Source organism: Pleurodeles waltl, chromosome 12 (genome assembly GCF_031143425.1).
Source record: "Pleurodeles waltl isolate 20211129_DDA chromosome 12, aPleWal1.hap1.20221129, whole genome shotgun sequence".
Classification (NCBI taxonomy): domain Eukaryota; kingdom Metazoa; phylum Chordata; class Amphibia; order Caudata; family Salamandridae; genus Pleurodeles; species Pleurodeles waltl.
The window spans coordinates 40659536-40680778 of NC_090451.1; the positions used below are offsets into that span (position 1 = coordinate 40659536).

Consider the following 21243-nt stretch of genomic DNA (forward strand, 5'->3'; position numbering starts at 1 on the left):
GATTCAGTTTGAGAGAATTTCTACTCTTCTAGCACTGCACGTTGAAGAGGCGATTGCGCCTGGAAGAACCCATGCAGTTAAGATGTTAGTATAAGATTGATACCAGGGCAGAGTTAGTGTTGGAAACCTTGTACTGATAATGAGACTCCTGGAGTGCAGGCACGTGTCTGCTGGTTGTCATTTGTATAGTTCACATTTCAGAGTCAGGCATATTAAACACTTTCTCTTACACAGAACCAGATGCAGCACATACATTGATTGCAGTGTACCAAATTTGGATTACAACACATGGTAATTCCCATCTTTACATTGTAATACCTTGCTGCACGGGTCAGGATGTTTCCACATGTTAATGCTTCCTAACTAGTTATATAGTCACATTAGGATCTTGGGCAGGCATATTTAAACCAAATGTGTCATGTTTTAGTACGTTTGATTGATAACACCACTCTGTTGTAGCATTTGAGAATGAAGGAGTTCAGTAGTGCCCATAAAATAACGTTGAATTAGTGTGATAATGCATTTTAAAGATTCCAGACATTGCTGTGTTCCGTTACGCCTTCCTATTTGAAAGGCCAGATCTCCAAACACAGCCAGTTTTCTGCAGGGAATAATTTTGACTGGACTTTGTGATTTTTGCTGGGTTTCTTGTATTTTATTCAGTTTTGTTTCTGTTGTTTTGCCTTTATTAATCTAAGAGTCTCCCCACCACCGTATTATCTTTATAATTATGTCAGCTGTGTGCTTCTTGTAGGGGGCACAAAGTCTGTGAAGCATAAACATATTTCTGTTCTTTACCTTCCAGACTCAAAATATTTTAATAAGTGTAAAATAGGTTTGGATATTTCATGTAGGAGAGAGGGAAAAGTTTTTTGCTTCGGGACAAAGGGCAGAGAAAAGTAGAAAAATGCCATCTGGGTGTGCCTCTTCCTTAAAGGTATATAGAGATGTAGGGCAGCGGTCAGAGCGGCCACCTCAGTAGCTGGAGATCTGGGTTCCATCCTCGTCGCTGTTGCAACGTCTTGTGATTCTGGGCGAATCATTTAATCTCCCCGTGCCCATGGACAGCACCTTGAGACCCTCATGGGTGATAAGCCGCCCTGTATAAACCTACATTTCATTTCTCTTCATTCAGGCAGTTCCTCTTCCTTCAGGCCAGGATCAATAAATCGTCCATTTCTTCTTAGCTTTACCTAGTCTAACCCACCTCCGACCAGACTCGTCATCGCCTTCAATCCTGCTCAAAATTGATGCTGATGGACCACTCCTTTCTCAAGGCTGAGCTCAGTGGGCAGTTCATTATATATGCCTTTTTTTACTTCAAATTCCAGAATACAATACACAGCGTCAGGAGCCAGAAGTGAATCAACTGTTTCTCTGTCATCAGATCCTGCAGAACTCTTCTGTGGCCATTTAATAGTCTCTTGGGACAGTCAGTGCTGAAGTAGAAGTGTCCTGTGTTAGTCCTTTTTCTTTACTCTAATATCCCTGGGAGACCAGTACAATTACACTCCAGTTGTGTGTATGTACTGGTATATAAGTAGCACAAACCTAGCTAGAAAGCAACTATGCTCTTTACTTTACTTTGGGGGAATGGTACACTGTCTTGAAGACTGTGCACATGAAATGTGGATTACACAAATCAAATTCACACATTACATTTTTAGGCACACGGAGATAAGGTGGTTTGCTCAGAATCACACACTTAAGTCGAGCGCTGAGGCCAGGTTTCAAAGTCGGCAGCTCTAGCCACTAGGCTACATCTCCTTCCAGTTAGTTAACCAAACTACCTGATTTGGGTACTCTTTTTCAAACAGTCACGACTCCTAGGAAGTTGCAGGCTACTCAATCCAGAAGCTGCATATGACAGTACATACCACTTCAGTGTCAACTAGACTGCAATCTTCCGAAAAAGAATCTTTTATTTACAGGTGGGTAAAAAGAGGAGTTGAAATCACACGCATGTGCCAGTAAGCATATTCATTTTGTATCTAACAAGATGAGTTTTGAGACTGTGAGATAGGGAGACCTGTAAGTGTCCCCTGGTCCTTTGCATCAATCTAAGTAGAAATCTGCGCAGGGCATTTCACTCTACCTTCTGCGGAGTAGTCTTGGGAAGTTGGTCTAATTTAATCAAATACTGGTTACATTCATGTCCTTAATTCATACTGCATGGCCAGTAACAGCACAATTTACTGGAGCAACTACACTACCGTCATTGTCAAAAGAAGGCTCTCAAATGCAAAAAAGAATACATGATGGATGGAATGCGTAACAAACCAAACGTCCCGGTTACAGATCTGGGTTTAATCCATCAGTTTTTTTGCTCGCCATTCCAGTTTGGACCCAGCCATATGCAAATCAGTTTTGACCCTGCCTCCCATGGGAACAGTCCAGCCCGAACTGCAAGGTGAGGTCCTCCCTAGACCAGAAACAAGCATCTTGGAACCCGTTTTGGGGTATCACCCCTCATCAGCCAGGCTAACATTAATCTGGTGGCATAGCGAACACGGGACCCACTCCTGAGCATACCCTTCGCACTTAGGGCAACAGATGAAGGATGGAATGTGGAACAAATCAAACATTCACCCCCAGTCACAGATCTGGGTTTGATCCATCAGTTTTTTTTGCTCGCCATGCCATTCCAGTTTGGACACAGCCATATGCAAATCAGCCTTGACCCTGCTTTCCATGGGAGCAATCCAGCCCGATCTGCCAGGTCCTCCCTAGACCAAAAACAAGCATCCTGGGACCAGTTTCGGGGTATCACCCCCTCTTCAAGAAGCCTAGGTTGAATCTGGGGGATAGCGAGCACAGGGCCCATGTGTGGGCGCATACCCTTCCCACTTAAGACAAAAACTGCAAAAAGAACAGATGATGACGGAATGTGGAATAAATCAAACATTCACCCCAAGTCACAGATCTGAGTTTAATCCATCAGTTTTTTTTGCTCACCATGCCAAGGCTCTCAGACATCCCACAACGTGTTTGGGGCTGTCCTTTGAGACCAGTGCATGACCCTACTTATGCAGGTCAGCAGTATGGTTAGGGTGAGATCTATGTTAACAAAGTATCAATAACCCATATTGTTTACAGATAAACATAGAAATGTACAAAGGGAAGACTGTTGAATGAAAAAAACGAATCTGTATTTAATTTATGAATGTAAAAAATTAAGTGTTCATTTTTTATTTTTTATGGCTTGGCATTTTAATTGACGTCTCGTGAAACCAGAGTCTAAACTAAGAAAAGCACAACTAGTAGCCAGACAATATCAGACTGGAGCATTTATCCCACCTGGTGGGGCTGCACTGATATTGTCCGTGAGGCACAAGCTCTTTGCTTGCCCTTTCAAAACTAACCCTAAGGTAGCTTGCTTGTTTACTCATTAACCTAGTATATGCTAATAGATAGAGGTGGTATTTCTTTGTTTGCAGTTGATGCTGAAACCAAAGAAACTGCTGACAATCTGGCCCGGTTTCTTGTTGAAATGGGACCTGAACTGGATGGCTTCAGTTTGGACAATATGGCTGCTAACCCTGAATTTTGGTATGTATTCTGAATGCTTTGTTGCATTTTAAATAATCCTTTATGCTGAGTTCATGTATTATTTGTTTACCTTATGTTGCACACTTCTTTTTCCCACTCTCCTACACGGTGGTTCCTTTTGCAGCTCCTGGAGTTTGGTCCTTGCCTTAGTCCCTTGATTTGAAGAGTTGATGTGTTTGAGAGAGGCAGCATGCCAGTTTTGTCCAATACAGTTGTGCATTCTCTGCTCACACACACTGTAAGCAGCAGGGTTTTTTTTTTTTTGTAAATTTCTTTGTTGGTATTTATTCATCAGAACACTGTGCTTGTCATACATTATATCACAACAGAAGGAAATATGTGTCAAGTAAAAACAGTGTACCAGAAAAACAATGCAACTTAATGATTGAGCAGTTTGGGTTTCACCAACATTTAATCAAGGATATGTTGAAAATCTTTAATTTATCTTCAGATTCATGTCATAATCCAGTTTTTATCTCAATTTTGCACAGATTATGGGCATTGACCGTTCCACCATTTCTCCTTCCTTGACTGTTTTTGCACTTACTCAAAACTATGCCAGCGGGGTGCAATAAATGTGTAGCAGTACTCCTTTTTGCCGGAAGTATACACAGTGCTAGTAATCAAAATCATAGCCTTTTTATCTGTAGGTCTGGGTATACAGGGAGTGCAGAATTATTAGGCAAATGAGTATTTTGACCACATCATCCTCTTTATGCATGTTGTCTTACTCCAAGCTGTATAGGCTCGAAAGCCTACTACCAATTAAGCATATTAGGTGATGTGCATCTCTGTAATGAGAAGGGGTGTGGTCTAATGACATCAACACCCTATATCAGGTGTGCATAATTATTAGGCAACTTCCTTTCCTTTGGCAAAATGGGTCAAAAGAAGGACTTGACAGGCTCAGAAAAGTCAAAAATAGTGAGATATCTTGCAGAGGGATGCAGCACTCTTAAAATTGCAAAGCTTCTGAAGCGTGATCATCGAACAATCAAGCGTTTCATTCAAAATAGTCAACAGGGTCGCAAGAAGTGTGTGGAAAAACCAAGGCGCAAAATAACTGCCCATGAACTGAGAAAAGTCAAGCGTGCAGCTGCCACGATGCCACTTGCCACCAGTTTGGCCATATTTCAGAGCTGCAACATCACTGGAGTGCCCAAAAGCACAAGGTGTGCAATACTCAGAGACATGGCCAAGGTAAGAAAGGCTGAAAGACGACCACCACTGAACAAGACACACAAGCTGAAACGTCAAGACTGGGCCAAGAAATATCTCAAGACTGATTTTTCTAAGGTTTTATGGACTGATGAAATGAGAGTGAGTCTTGATGGGCCAGATGGATGGGCCCGTGGCTGGATTGGTAAAGGGCAGAGAGCTCCAGTCCGACTCAGACGCCAGCAAGGTGGAGGTGGAGTACTGGTTTGGGCTGGTATCATCAAAGCTGAGCTTGTGGGGCCTTTTCGGGTTAAGGATGGAGTCAAGCTCAACTCCCAGTCCTACTGCCAGTTCCTGGAAGACACCTTCTTCAAGCAGTGGTACAGGAAGAAGTCTGCATCCTTCAAGAAAAACATGATTTTCATGCAGGACAATGCTCCATCACACGCGTCCAAGTACTCCACAGCGTGGCTGGCAAGAAAGGGTATAAAAGAAGGAAATCTAATGACATGGCCTCCTTGTTCACCTGATCTGAACCCCATTGAGAACCTGTGGTCCATCATCAAATGTGAGATTTACAAGGAGGGAAAACAGTACACCTCTCTGAACAGTGTCTGGGAGGCTGTGGTTGCTGCTGCACGCAATGTTGATGGTGAACAGATCAAAACACTGACAGAATCCATGGATGGCAGGCTTTTGAGTGTCCTTGCAAAGAAAGGTGGCTATATTGGTCACTGATTTGTTTTTGTTTTGTTTTTGAATGTCAGAAATGTATATTTGTGAATGTTGAGATGTTATATTGGTTTCACTGGTAATGATAAATAATTGAAATGGGTATATATTTTTTTTTGTTAAGTTGCCTAATAATTATGCACAGTGATAGTCACCTGCACACACAGATATCCCCCTAACATAGCTAAAACTAAAAACAAACTAAAAACTACTTCCAAAAATATTCAGTTTTGATATTAATGAGTTTTTTGGGTTCATTGAGAACATGGTTGTTGTTCAATAATAAAATTAATCCTTAAAAATACAACTTGCGTAATAATTCTGCACTCCCTGTATTTCCAGAATGCTGTGTCTGAGTGAGCACATTTATCCATTTCCCTTGGTGTTTCTGGTATTTATCATTATTGCCTTCCAGGACCCTAAATCCTGTGTCAGTGACTCTTAACTTTTAGTCTGTGGACCTCTGGAAGTTCGTTCTCGTACCCACAGGGTCTGGGATCTTTAGAAAATTAATATTAGCAGATTTAGTAAGTAACTATACATACCAGAATTTGAAATTGTAGAATAAAAATGAGGTGATGCCCTTATCTTGATTTGTGGTAGTACAGCAAAAGGAATCTAGAACAGACAATTCATGACCACCCCCCCCCCCATTAAAAGCACTGGTGTAAGGAAATGCCTCCTTGGCATGGTTACCCCCTGACTTTTTGCCTTTGCTGATGCTATGTTTTGAATTGAAAGTGTGCTGAGGCCTGCTAACCAGGCCCCAGCACCAGTGTTCTTTCCCTAACCTGTACTTTTGATTCCACAATTGGCACACCCTGGCATCCAGATAAGTCCCTTGTAACTGGTACCTCTGGTACCAAGGGCCCTGATGCCAGGGAAGGTCTCTAAGGGCTGCAGCATGTATTATGCCACCCTAAGAGACCCCTCACTCAGCACAGACACACTGCTTACCAGCTTGTGTGTGCTAGTGAGAACAAAATGAGAAAGTCGACATGGCACTCCCCTCAGGGTGCCATGCCAGCCTCTCACTGCCTATGCAGTATAGGTAAGACACCCCTCTAGCAGGCCTTACAGCCCTAAGGCAGGGTGCACTATACCATAGGTGAGGGTACCAGTGCATGAGCACTGTGCCCCTACAGTGGCTAAGCAAAACCTTAGACATTGTAAGTGCAGGGTAGCCATAAGAGTATATGGTCTGGGAGTCTGTTTCACACAAACTCCACAGCACCATAATGGCTACACTGAAAACTGGGAAGTTTGGTATCCAACTTCTCAGCACAATAAATGCACACTGATGCCAGTGTACATTTTATTGTAAAATACACCACAGAGGGCACCTTAGAGGTGCCCCCTGAAACTTAACCGACTATCTGTGTAGGCTGACTGGTTCCAGCAGCCTGCCACACTAGAGACATGTTGCTGGCCCCATGGGGAGAGTGCCTTTGTCACTCTGAGGCCAGTAACAAAGCCTGCACTGGGTGGAGATGCTAACACCTCCCCCAGGCAGGAGCTGTAACACCTGGCGGTGAGCCTCAAAGGCTCACCCCTTTGTCACAGCCCCGCAGGACACTCCAGCTAGTGGAGTTGCCCGCCCCCTCCGGCCCCGGCCCCCACTTTTGGCGGCAAGGCCGGAGAAAATAATGAGAATAACAAGGAGGAGTCACTGGCCAGTCAGGACAGCCCCTAAGGTGTCCTGAGCTGAGGTGACTCTAACTTTTAGAAATCCTCCATCTTGCAGATGGAGGATTCCCCCAATAGGATTAGGGATGTGACCCCCTCCCCTTGTGAGGAGGCACAAAGAGGGTGTACCCACCCTCAGGGCTAGTAGCCATTGGCTACTAACCCCCCAGACCTAAACACGCCCTTAAATTTAGTATTTAAGGGCTTCCCTGAACCTAAAGAGTTAGATTCCTGCAACTACAAGAAGAAGGACTGCCGAGCTGACAAACCCCTGCAGAGGAAGAACAGAAGACACCAACTGCCTTGGCCCCAGACTTACCGGCCTGTCTCCTGCCTTCCAAAGAAACCTGCTCCAGCGACGCTTTCCAAGGGACCAGCGACCTCTGAACCCTCTGAGGACTGCCCTGCTTCGAAAAAGACAAGAAACTCCAGAGGACAGCGGCACTGCTCCAAAAGAACTGCAACTTTGTTACAAGGAGCAGATTTAAAGACCCCTGCAATTCCCCGCAAGAAGCGTGAGACTTGCAACACTGCACCCGGCGACCCCGACTCGACTGGTGGAGAACAACCAACTCAGGGAGGACCCTCCGGCGACTCTACGACTGTGAGTAACCAAAGTTGTCCCCCCTGAGCCCCCACAGCGACGCCTGCAGAGGGAATCCCCAGGCTCCCCCTGACCGCGACTGTCTGAACTCCATTTCCCGACGGCTGGAAAAGACCCTGCACCCGCAGCCCCCAGCCCCTAAAGAAACAGAACTTCTGTGCAGGAGTGACCCCCAGGAGGCCCTCTCCCTTGCCCAGGTGGTGGCTACCCCGAGGAGCCCCCCCCTTGCCTGCCTGCATCGCTGAAGAGACCCCTTGGTCTCCCATTGAAACCTGAAGGAAACCCGACGCGTGTTTGCACACTGCACCCGGCCGCCCCCGCGCTGCTGAGGGTGTACTTTCTGTGCTACTTTGTGTCCCCCCCGGTGCCCTACAAAACCCCCCTGGTCTGCCCTCCGAAGACGCGGGTACTTACCTGCTGGCAGACTGGAACCGGGGCACCCCCTTCTCTCCATTATAGCCTATGTGTTTTGGGCACCTCTTTGACCTTTGCACCTGACCGGCCCTGAGCTGCTGGTGTGATAACTTTGGGGTTGCTCTGAACCCCCAACGGTGGGCTACCTTGGACCAAAAACTGAGAACTGTAAGTGACTTACTTACCTGTGAAAACTAACAATAACTTACCTCCCCCAGGAACTGTGAAAATTGCACTGTGTCCACTTTTAAAAACAGCTTATTGTGTTTTATGTGAAAAGTATACATGCTAAAGTAATGATTCAAAGTTCCTAGAGTACTTACCCGCAATACCTTTCAAACAAGATATTACATGTAAAATTTGAACCTGTGGTTCTTAAAATAAACTAAGAAAAGATATTTTTCTATAACAAAACCTATTGGCTGGATTTGTCTCTGAGTGTGTGTACCTCATTTATTGTCTATGTGTATGTACAACAAATGCTTAACACTACTCCTTGGATAAGCCTACTGCTCGACCACACTACCACAAAATAGAGCATTAGTATTATCTCTTTTTACCACTATTTTACCTCTAAGGGGAACCCTTGGACTCTGTGCATGCTATTCCTTACTTTGAAATAGCACATACAGAGCCAACTTCCTACAACTGGTAAACACCAACACAAATGAAGTAAAGCAGGCACATCACTTCATCTTTTAGACGTAAAACAAAGTTTTCAAATGCTCCATCCTTCCGATTAAAAAATAAAAATAAAGTGACTTTTGCATATGTTTTTGTTTGTCAAAAATATTTAATAGGTTGTGTACTTGATGTACAATTGTTTCTGTATGTTGTGTATTTTTTTGAGGTTCACATCATAAAATTTGCTTAGGTAGGTGTCCCCGGCTCACAGTAGTGACTAAATGAGTTTCAACAGATGTGAGAAGTTTAAGAACCACTCATGTAGTAGGTCCGCACAAGCTTCCTGCATCTGGGACAAGGCTACAAACTATGTGGCTAGATCGTAATAATGAATATTATTATTTGGTACACTCTATCTAGATATTTCTATTGCGTATGTTTGAATCTTTATGCTTTCTGTGGTGTGAGCAAACTCTCTGCTCCTTTCTAGATCAGTTAAAGGATCTCACAATTCTCTGTAACATTGATATCCAATATGGAGCTGGCTCTCTTGACATTATACCCTTGAAAATCTATAAAGCAAGAGAGTGTATTGCCCACACTTTCCAATTCGTGGCACCCCAACAGATTCTCAAAAGATGCCAGCTCCCCCCAGCAGACTTTTAGCTTATGTAAGTTCTCCTTTGTTGAGAGAAACTACTTGTGATGGTAGTTCTCTGAAATTAGTATTTTTACTATAATTTAATAACGTCCTTGGGTTGGAGTAATCTCTGGCCCTTTCTCAGGGTGCTTTAGAACAAATGGGTGAGTTGGCCTGCTGCAGGGCATTGAGGTTTCTGTAGGAATGTGGCCATACAGAGTGTAGGAAGCTGTCCCTTTATGTGGTATGTGAATACCTTGTAAGGGCACCAGAGGTTCCCCAGTGAGTTGAGAGGGCTTGCTATGCAGTACCAAACTGCTCTATTTAGGGGTAGTGTGCTCGAGCAGCCTTAGGCTTAACACAGAGGAGTGCAAGACAGCTTCAAAAACACACAGTAGTCAATAAATGAGACACATGACTCAAGAAGGAAATAACACCAATTTATAAAAATAGCAAGTATCTTTATGTTCGGTGGCATGTGTAGCTGCAGATACACATGCTGTGCATAGTCCGCCGTCTGGTGTTGGGCTCGGAGTGTTACAAGTTGTTTTTCTTCGAAGAAGTCTTTTCGAGTCACGAGACCGACGGACTCCTCCCACTTCGGTTCCATTGCGCATGTGTGTCGACTCCATCTTAGATTGTTTTTTTTTCCGCCATCGGGTTCGGACGTGTTCCTTTTCGCTCCGTGTTTCGGGTCGGAAAGTTAGTCAGAATCTCGGAAAAATTTGTCGGTATTGTTTCGTTCGGTATCGGGTTAGTTAGAACAAATCAACACCGAATCTTGAAGAGCTCCGGTAGCCCTTCGGGGTAATTTCGATCCCCCGTCGGGGCCTGGTCGGCCCGACCGCGTGCAACTTCAAGACTGATGGAACGGACCCCGTTCCGATTCTGTCCTAAATGCCATAATAAATATCCTTATACGGATCAACATTTGGTCTGTAACTTGTGCCTGTCCCCCGAGCACAAGGAGGATACGTGCGAAGCCTGTCGCGCGTTTCGGTCGAGGAAGACGCTCAGAGACTGAAGAGCCAGGAGATTGCAGATGGCGTCCACGCCGACAGGACAACAACGGTTCGAGGAGGAAGAAGAAGAAACTTTCTCCATCCACGAGTCGGATTCCGAAGAATTCGACGCCGAAGAAACGTCAACCGTGAGTAAGACGTTGAAACAAAAAGCTCACGAAAAGACTGACAAAGCCCAGGGGACGCCACCGCCAACAGGCCATGGCTTAACCCGAAAAGTAGGTGACCGTCCATCGGCACCGAAAAAGGGCGAGCTGGTGTCGAAGTCATCCGACTCCGGTCGAGATACAGGCACGCAGCAATCTCGGGCCCGAGAGAGTAGCGCAGAAAAGATTCGGCACCGAGACAGCGGCACCGAAGTTGGTCGGCACCGAGAGGACACGACGCAGAAAAGAAAAAAGATCTTGTCGGAGCCGAAAAAATCAATAGAAACGGTTTCGGTGCCGAAACATCCGGCATCCGAACCGAGAATTAGTTCCTACTCAGAGGAACAAGGACTGTCCTCTCAAATGAAAAAACACAGATTTGAGGAGAAATTACAAACAACAGAGCCAGATCACACGCAAAGGCGGCTCTTTATTCAAAAAGATACAGGGAAGATCAGCACTCTTCCACCAATCAAAATGAAAAGGAAACTTGCCTTCCAACAAGGAGACAAGCAACCACAAGCAAAAGTGGTAAAGAAAGTAACTCCACCACCTTCTCCACCACCATCAACTCATGCATCACTGGCACAAACTCCACCATTAACACACTCACCAGCTCATACCACAATGAGCCAGGATGATCCAGATGCATGGGACCTATACGACGCTCCAGTATCGGACAATAGCCCAGAGTCGTACCCAACTAAACCGTCACCACCTGAGGACAGTACATCATATGCACAGGTGGTCGCTAGGGCAGCCGAATTCCACAATGTATCACTACATTCGGAACCCATTGAGGACGACTTCCTCTTTAACACCCTGTCCTCCACCCATAGCCATTATCAAAGCCTTCCCATGCTCCCAGGAATGCTAAGGCACTCGAAACAAATATTTCAGGAGCCAGTTAAAGGCAGAGCCATAACTCCAAGGGTGGAGAAAAAATATAAGGCACCACCAACAGACCCTATATTTATTACAACACAACTGACACCGGACTCTGTAGTTGTGGGGGCAGCTCGCAAGAGAGCCAACTCGCATACATCAGGCGACGCACCACCTCCGGACAAGGAGAGCCGCAAATTTGATGCAGCGGGAAAAAGGGTTGCAGCACAAGCAGCAAATCAGTGGCGTATCGCCAACTCGCAAGCACTCTTGGCGAGATACGACAGGGCTCATTGGGATGAAATGCAACATTTCATCGAACACCTACCCAAAGAGTTCCAAAAACGAGCGCAACAGGTGGTGGAAGAGGGACAAAGTATCTCGAACAATCAGATACGGTCTTCCATGGATGCAGCAGATACAGCTGCAAGGACAATAAACACTGCAGTCACAATAAGGAGGCACGCATGGCTGCGCACATCTGGGTTCAAACCTGAAATCCAACAGTCCATGCTCAATATGCCGTTTAATGAACAGCAATTGTTTGGGCCGGAGGTGGACACTGCCATTGAAAAACTAAAAAAGGACACCGATACAGCCAAAGCCATGGGCGCACTCTACTCCCCGCAGAGCAGAGGCACATTTCGGAGGACACCTTTTAGGGGAGGGTTTCGGGGTCAACCCACAGAAACCAACACTTCACAGACAACACCACCTACCTACCAGGGTCAATTTCAAAGGGGAGGTTTTCGGGGACAATATAGAGGAGGCCAATTCCCAAGAAGTCGGGGAAAATTTCAAGGTCCCAAAACCCCTCAAAATAAACAGTGACTCACAAGTCACACAACCCCATCACACAACACCAGTGGGGGGAAGACTAAGCCAATTCTACAAATCTTGGAAAGAAATAACAACAGACACTTGGGTCTTAGCAATTACCCAACATGGCTATTGCATAGAATTTCACACATTCCCTCCAAACGTCCCACCGAAAACACACAATATGTCAAAACAGCATATAGATCTTCTAGGACTAGAAGTTCAAGCATTCCTACAAAAGGACGCAATAGAATTAGTACCAAGCCTACAGAAAAACACAGGGGTTTACTCACTGTACTTTCTAATACCAAAGAAAGACAAAACTCTGAGACCAATACTAGATCTCAGAATACTAAATACCTACATCAAATCAGACCACTTTCACATGGTCACATTACAAGACGTAATCCCACTGCTCAAACAGCAAGACTACATGACAACATTAGACCTAAAGGATGCGTATTTCCACATACCAATACATCCTTCACACAGGAAATACCTAAGGTTCGTATTCAAAGGAATACACTACCAATTCAAGGTGTTGCCATTCGGAATAACAACTGCGCCAAGAGTCTTTACAAAATGCCTAGCAGTAGTAGCTGCACATATCAGAAGGCAGCAAATACACGTGTTCCCTTACTTAGACGACTGGTTAATCAAGACAAACACGCTAACAAGGTGTTCACGTCACACAAAGTATGTCATACAGACCCTTCACAAGCTGGGTTTCTCCATCAACTATGCAAAGTCACACCTTTTGCCGTGTCAAACACAGCAATACTTAGGAGCGACAATCAACACAACAGAAGGGATAGCCACTCCAAGTCCACAAAGGGTTCAAACATTTCACAAGGTGATACAGGCCATGTATCCAACACAAAAGATACAAGCAAAAATGGTATTAAAACTCCTAGGCATGATGTCCTCATGCATAGCCATTGTCCCAAACGCAAGGTTGCACATGCGGCCCTTACAACAATGCCTAGCATCACAATGGTCACATGCACAGGGTCAACTTCTAGATCTGGTGTTGATAGACCGCCAAACATACATCTCGCTTCTATGGTGGAACAGTACAAATTTAAACAAAGGGCAGCCTTTCCAAGACCCAGTGCCACAATACGTGATAACAACGAATGCTTCCATGACAGGGTGGGGAGCACACCTCAATCAGCACAGCATCCAAGGACAATGGGAAATACATCAAAGAAAGTTTCACATAAATCACTTAGAACTGTTAGCAGTATTTCTAGCGTTGAAAGCATTCCAACCCATGATAACCCACAAATACATTCTTGTCAAAAACAGACAACATGACGACAATGTATTATTTAAACAAACAGGGGGGGACACACTCGACACAGTTGTGTCTCCTAACACAAAAAATATGGCATTGGGCAATTCACAACCACATTCGCCTAATAGCACAATTTATTCCAGGGATCCAGAACCAGCTAGCAGACAATCTCTCTCGGGATCACCAACAAGTCCACGAATGGGAAATTCACCCCCAAATACTGAACACTTACTTTCAAATTTGGGGAACACCTCAAATAGATCTATTTGCAACAAAAGAAAATGCAAAATGCCAAAACTTCGCATCCAGGTACCCACACCAGCAATCCCAAGGCGCAATGCTCTATGGATGAATTGGTCAGGGATATTTGCGTACGCTTTTCCCCCTCTCCCTCTCCTTCCATATCTAGTAAACAGACTGAGTCAAAACAAACTCAAACTCATACTAATAGCACCAACATGTGCAAGACAACCTTGGTATACAACACTACTAGACCTGTCATTAGTACCTCATGTCAAACTACCCAACAGACCAGATCTGTTAACACAACACAAACAACAGATCAGGCATCCAAACCCAGCATCGCTGAATCTAGCAATTTGGCTCCTGAAATCCTAGAATTTGGACACTTAGACCTCACACAAGAGTGTATGGAGGTCATAAAACAAGCTAGAAAACCTTCCACTAGACACTGCTATGCAAGTAAATGGAAAAGATTTGTTTGTTACTGCCATAATAATCAAATTCAACCACTGCACGCATCTCCAAAAGATGTAGTAGGATATTTACTACATTTGCAAAAATCAAATCTAGCTTTCTCTTCCATAAAAATACATCTCACCGCAATATCGGCTTACCTGCAGATTACTCATTCAACTTCCCTATTTAGAATACCTGTCATTAAAGCGTTTATGGAAAGCCTAAAGAGAATTATACCACCAAGGACACCACCTGTTCCTTCATGGAACCTCAACATTGTCTTAACAAGGCTCATGGGTCCACCTTTCGAACCCATGCATTCTTGTGAAATGCAATACTTAACGTGGAAAGTTGCATTTCTCATTGCCATCACATCTCTAAGAAGAGTGAGTGAAATTCAGGCATTTACCATACAAGAACCATTTATTCAAATACACAAAAATAAGGTAGTTCTAAGAACAAATCCAAAATTCTTACCAAAGGTTATCTCCCCGTTCCACTTAAATCAAACAGTAGAGTTACCAGTGTTCTTCCCACAGCCAGATTCAATAGCTGAAAGAGCACTACATACATTAGACATCAAGAGAGCACTAATGTACTACATTGACAGAACAAAACTAATTAGAAAGACAAAACAACTATTTATTGCCTTTCAAAAAGCTCATACAGGAAATCCAATCTCAAAACAAGGTATTGCTAGATGGATAGTTAGGTGCATCCAAACCTGTTATCTTAAAGCAAAGAAAGAGCTGCCTATTACACCAAAGGCACACTCAACCAGAAAGAAAGGTGCTACCATGGCCTTTCTAGGAAATATTCCAATGAATGAAATATGTAAGGCAGCAACATGGTCTACGCCTCATACATTTACGAAGCACTACTGTGTAGATGTGTTATCTGCACAACAAGCCACAGTAGGTCAAGCTGTACTAAGAACTTTATTTCAAACTACTTTCACTCCTACAGGCTGAACCACCGCTTTTGGGGAGATAACTGCTTACTAGTCTATGCACAGCATGTGTATCTGCAGCTACACATGCCACCGAACGGAAAATGTCACTTACCCAGTGTACATCTGTTCGTGGCATTAGTCGCTGCAGATTCACATGCGCCCACCCGCCTCCCCGGGAGCCTGTAGCCGTTTAGAAGTAGATCTTAACCATTTGTACATTTGTAAATATATTACATTAAACCTTCATTTTGTACATACGTATTCATTCCATTGCATGGGCACTATTATTAGCATACATAACTCCTACCTCACCCTCTGCGGGGAAAACAATCTAAGATGGAGTCAACGCCCATGCGCAATGGAACCGTAGTGGGAGGAGTCCCTCGGTCTTGTGACTCGAAAAGACTTCTTCGAAGAAAAACAACTTGTAACACTCCGAGCCCAACACCAGACGGCGGACTATGCACAGCATGTGAACTGCAGCGACTAATGCCACGAACAGATGTACACTGGGTAAGTGACATTTTCCATATGTTTAGGCATCAGAGAAAAATCATTCAGATAAGTATGTTTTTAAATAGGAATTATTTTCACTTTAAAAAGTGGACACTGCAATTTTTGAGTTCTGCAGTGTAGGAAGTTGGCTCTGTATATACTAGTTCAAAGTAAGAAATAGTGTGCACAGAGTCCAAGGGTTCCCCTTAGAGGTAAGATAGTGGCAAATCCCTCATAACTAATGCAACCTAAACACCAAATACTCGTCACACACCTCAAATTCCATAATCATTGAGCCTCTATCCAAGTTTATTCCGTGGGTGCACACAAACACAAGCAATTGGGCACTACTGAATCCCAATTCAAAGCTTAATGTTCCTTTTCACAGTTAGATTCAACTGAAATGTAACCTTTTTATGAATACATGTCCATAAATTAATGGATTCCAGTTTTTGGTGACAAGTGATTTCTGCTGGTAAAATCACCAGAGAAAAATCTACTGTTTCGGGAGATGCGGCTCCAGAGAATTGGATACATGGAGATTACCAAACAATCAAACGGGGAAGGTAGACGTATGGAAGGAGTTCACTCAGCTTCCACAGTGTAATGTTTTTAATCAAATCAGGGTGAATCATACTAGTGTATGAAACTAGGGTCCCTAAGGTGTTATCCCGAAACCCTCAACCAGTAATTACCGCTATGGCATCTTATTGGGTGGCGTTATTACTGGTTTTCGCACCTAGGCACTCGCTTCTCCAGGTGAGAGCCGACGCCATCTGGGAGAGTTCTAGTGGGATCTGTATATTGAAAATTAAAATTGCCTCCTATATCTGAACTGTGATTTATAATGTGGTTAAAAAGTAAAGGGGTAATATTAAAAAGGTGACATTATTCGAACGGGTAAGCTGTCCGCTGATTCACGCTCGAGCTGAGATATAGGAGGCGAATTTAATGTTCGATGGCATCTGTCGCTGTAGATACGCATGTTTTGCAATAGCTCGCCATCTGGTGTTGGGCCGGAGTGTTACAAGTGGTTTTTCTTCGAAGAAGTCTTTCGAGTCACGGGACCGAGTGACTCCTCCTTTTGTCTCCATTGCGCATGGACGTCGACTCCATCTTCGATTGTTTTTTTTCCGCCATCGGGTTCGGACGTGTTCCTGTCGCTCCGAGTTTCGGAACGGAAAGATAGCTAATTTCGGAAGATTTTAGTCGGTATTGTTGCGTTCGGGATCGGCGTAGTTAGATTCAACACCGCATCGAAGATCGAAGAGCTCCGGTGCCCTTCGGGGTAGTTTTTCGATCCCCCGTCGGGGCCTGGTCGGCCCGACCGCGTGCTGAAGAACGCCGATGGAACGGACCCCGTTCCGTTTCTGCCCCAAATGCCACAATAAATACCCCTATACAGACCAACACTTGGTCTGTAACCTGTGCCTGTCACCTGAGCACAGTGAAGACACCTTTGAGGCCTGTCGTGCGTTCCGGTCCCGTAAAACATTCCGAGACCGTCGAGCCGGAAGACTTCAGATGGCGTCCGCGCCGACAGCCCACCGAGAGTTCGAGGAACAAGGAGAGGAAGGTACCTTCTCGATCCAAGACTCAGACTCCGAAGGATTCGACGATACACAAACCGTGAGTAAGACGTCGAAAACCACACAGAGGAAGATTGACAAGGCCCAGGGGACGCCACTGCCATCAGGCCATGGCTCCACCCATAAATTCGGTGACCGACCGTCGGCACCGAAAAAGGCCCAAACAGTGCCGAGATCGTCCGACTCCGGTCGAGACACCGGCACGCAGCCTTCTCGGGACCGAGAAAGTGCTGGAGACAAGCCTCGACACCGAGATGCTGGTGTGGACACGGCTCGACGCCGAGACAGCGGCACCGAAGAAGATCGACGCCGAGAGGTTTCGGCCCCGAAAAAGAAAAAAGTCACCTCGGAGCCGAAAAAACACGCAGACAGGGTTTCGGTGCCGAAACAAACTGCAAGCGACCCAGCTTCAGGCTCTTATACAGAAGAGCACTCGCTAACCTCCCAAATGCAAAAGCATAGGTTTGAGGAAGAGCTACAATCAACTGATGTGGACCATACGCAAAAGCGTATTTTCATACAGCAGGGGACAGGAAAAATAAGCACCCTTCCCCCCATTAGAAGAAAGAGAAGGTTGGAGTTCCAAACTGAACTGACACCACAACCAAAAGTGGTGAAAAGAATTACCCCACCACCCTCTCCTCCGCCCGTGATTAACGTCTCACCAGCACAAACTCCATCACACTCCCCAGCTCACACCACCATAAGCCAGGGTGACCAAGATCAAGACGCATGGGACCTATACGACGCCCCAGTGTCGGAAAACAGTCCGGAGGCATACCCTACGAAGCCATCTCCACCAGAGGACAGCACCGCGTATTCTCAAGTGGTGGCTAGAGCAGCACAATTTCACAACGTAAGCCTCCACTCAGAACAGGTCGAGGATGACTTTTTATTCAACACCCTCTCCTCCACCCACAGCTCATACCAAAGCCTGCCTATGCTCCCTGGTATGCTCCGGCACGCAAAAGAAATCTTTAAGGAGCCGGTCAAAAGTAGGGCAATCACACCAAGGGTGGAAAAAAAGTATAAGGCGCCTCCTACAGACCCGGTTTTCATCACTACACAGCTGCCACCAGACTCTGTCGTTGTAGGAGCAGCTAGGAAAAGGGCCAACTCCCACACATCTGGAGATGCACCACCCCCAGATAAAGAAAGCCGCAAGTTCGATGCAGCTGGTAAGAGAGTCGCAGCACAAGCTGCAAACCAGTGGCGCATCGCGAACTCCCAGGCACTACTTGCGCGCTATGACAGAGCCCATTGGGACGAGATGCAACATCTCATTGAACATCTGCCCAAGGACTTACAAAATAGGGCAAAACAAGTGGTTGAGGAGGGACAGACCATTTCCAACAACCAGATCCGCTCCTCCATGGACGCTGCAGATACAGCTGCACGGACAATTAATACATCTGTAACTATCAGAAGGCATGCATGGCTCCGAACGTCTGGATTTAAACCAGAGATTCAACAAGCAGTTCTCAATATGCCTTTTAACGAAAAAGAACTGTTCGGTCCAGAAGTGGACACAGCGATTGAGAAACTCAAAAAAGATACGGACACTGCCAAAGCCATGGGCGCACTCTACTCCCCGCAGAGCAGAGGGAATTACAGCACATTCCGTAAAACACCCTTTCGAGGGGGGTTTCGGGGTCAGAGCACACAAGCCAGCACCTCACAAGCAACACCGTCCAGTTACCAGGGACCGTATAGAGGAGGTTTTCGGGGACAATATAGAGGAGGGCAATTCCCTAGGAATAGAGGAAGATTTCAGAGCCCCAAAACCCCTACTACTAAACAGTGACTCACATGTCACTTACCCCCTCCACACAACACCAGTGGGGGGAAGAATAAGTCATTATTACAAAGCATGGGAGGAAATCACTACAGACACTTGGATTCTAGCAATTATCCAACATGGTTATTGCATAGAATTTCTACAATTCCCTCCAAACATACCACCAAAAGCACAAAATTTGACAACACACCATTCCAGTCTCCTGGAGATAGAAGTGCAGGCACTATTGCAAAAGAATGCAATCGAATTAGTGCCAAACACACAAATAAACACAGGAGTTTACTCACTGTACTTTCTGATACCAAAGAAGGACAAAACGCTGAGACCAATCCTAGACCTCAGAGTAGTGAACACTTTCATCAAATCAGACCACTTTCACATGGTCACACTACAAGAAGTATTGCCATTGCTAAAACTACACGACTACATGGCAACTTTAGACCTCAAGGATGCTTATTTCCATATACCAATACACCCATCGCACAGGAAATACCTAAGGTTTGTATTCAAGGGAATACATTACCAATTCAAGGTACTGCCTTTCGGATTAACAACCGCACCAAGAGTCTTTACCAAATGTCTAGCGGTAGTCGCTGCACACATAAGAAGGCAGCAAATACATTTGTTCCCATATCTAGACGACTGGCTAATCAAGGCCCATTCGGTAATAGAGTGCTCAAATCACACAAATCATATCATACAAACCCTCTTCAAACTAGGGTTCACCGTCAATTTCACAAAATCCAAAATTCTGCCGCGCAAGGTACAACAATACCTGGGAGCCATAATAGACACATCAAAAGGAGTAGCCACTCCAAGTCCACAAAGAATTCAAAATTTCAACACCATCATACAACGCATGTATCCAACACAAAGAATACAAGCAAAGATGATATTACAACTCCTAGGCATGATGTCTTCATGCATAGCCATTGTCCCAAACGCAAGACTGCACATGAGGCCCTTACAACAGTGACTAGCATCACAATGGTCACAAGCACAGGGTCACCTTCTAGATCTGGTGTTAATAGACCGCCAAACTTACCTCTCGCTTCTGTGGTGGAACAACATAAATTTAAACAAAGGGCGGCCTTTCTAAGACCCAGTGCCACAATACGTAATAACAACAGATGCTTCCATGACAGGGTGGGGAGCACACCTCGATCAACACAGCATACAAGGACAATGGAACGTTCATCAAACAAAACTGCATATAAATCACCAGGAACTTCTAGCAGTTTTTCAAGCACTAAAAGCTTTCCAACCAATAATAGTTCACAAATACATTCTCGTCAAAACAGACAACATGACAACAATGTATTATCTAAACAAGCAAGGGGGGACGCACTCCACGCAGTTAAGCCTGCTAGCACAAAAGATTTGGCGTTGGGCAATTCACAACCAAATTCGCCTAATAGCACAATTTATACCAGGGATCCAAAATCAACTCGCAGACAATCTCTCTCGAGATCACCAACAGGTCCACGAATGGGAAATTCACCCCCAAATTCTGAACACTTATTTCAAACTCTGGGGAACACCTCAGATAGACTTGTTTGCGACAAAGGAGAACGCAAAATGCCAAAACTTCGCATCCAGATACCCACACAAACAGTCCCAAGGCAATGCCCTATGGATGAACTGGTCAGGGATATTTGCTTACGCTTTTCCTCCTCTCCCTCTCCTTCCTTACCTGGTAAACAAACTCAGTCAAAACAAACTCAAACTCATATTAATAGCACCAACTTGGGCAAGGCAACCCTGGTACACAACGCTGCTAGACCTATCAGTAGTACCCTGCATCAAATTGCCCAACAGGCCAGATCTGTTGACACAGCACAACCAAAAGATCAGACACCCAGATCCAGCATCGCTGAATCTAGCAATCTGGCTCCTGAAATCCTAGAATTCGGGCACTTACAACTTACCCAAGAATGTATGGAAGTCATAAAACAAGCCAGAAGGCCATCCACCAGGCACTGCTATGCAAGTAAATGGAAGAGGTTTGTTTGCTACTGCCATATTAATCAAATACAACCATTACACACAACTCCAGAACATGTAGTGGGTTACTTGCTTCACTTACAAAAATCTAACCTGGCTTTCTCTTCCATTAAAATACACCTTGCAGCAA

The 21243-nt window shown here is 45.0% G+C and overlaps 1 protein-coding gene across 1 annotated transcript in view; it reads left to right on the forward strand.

The window, feature by feature from the left end:
• LOC138267428 (SURP and G-patch domain-containing protein 2-like) overlaps positions 1-21243 on the forward strand; it is a 156370-nt gene that overhangs the window by 63109 nt on the left and 72018 nt on the right. Inside the window, exon 6 of the mRNA XM_069216360.1 lies at positions 3438-3549. Coding sequence (XP_069072461.1) covers positions 3438-3549 — 112 coding nt within the window. The remainder of the gene's footprint in view (positions 1-3437; positions 3550-21243) is intronic.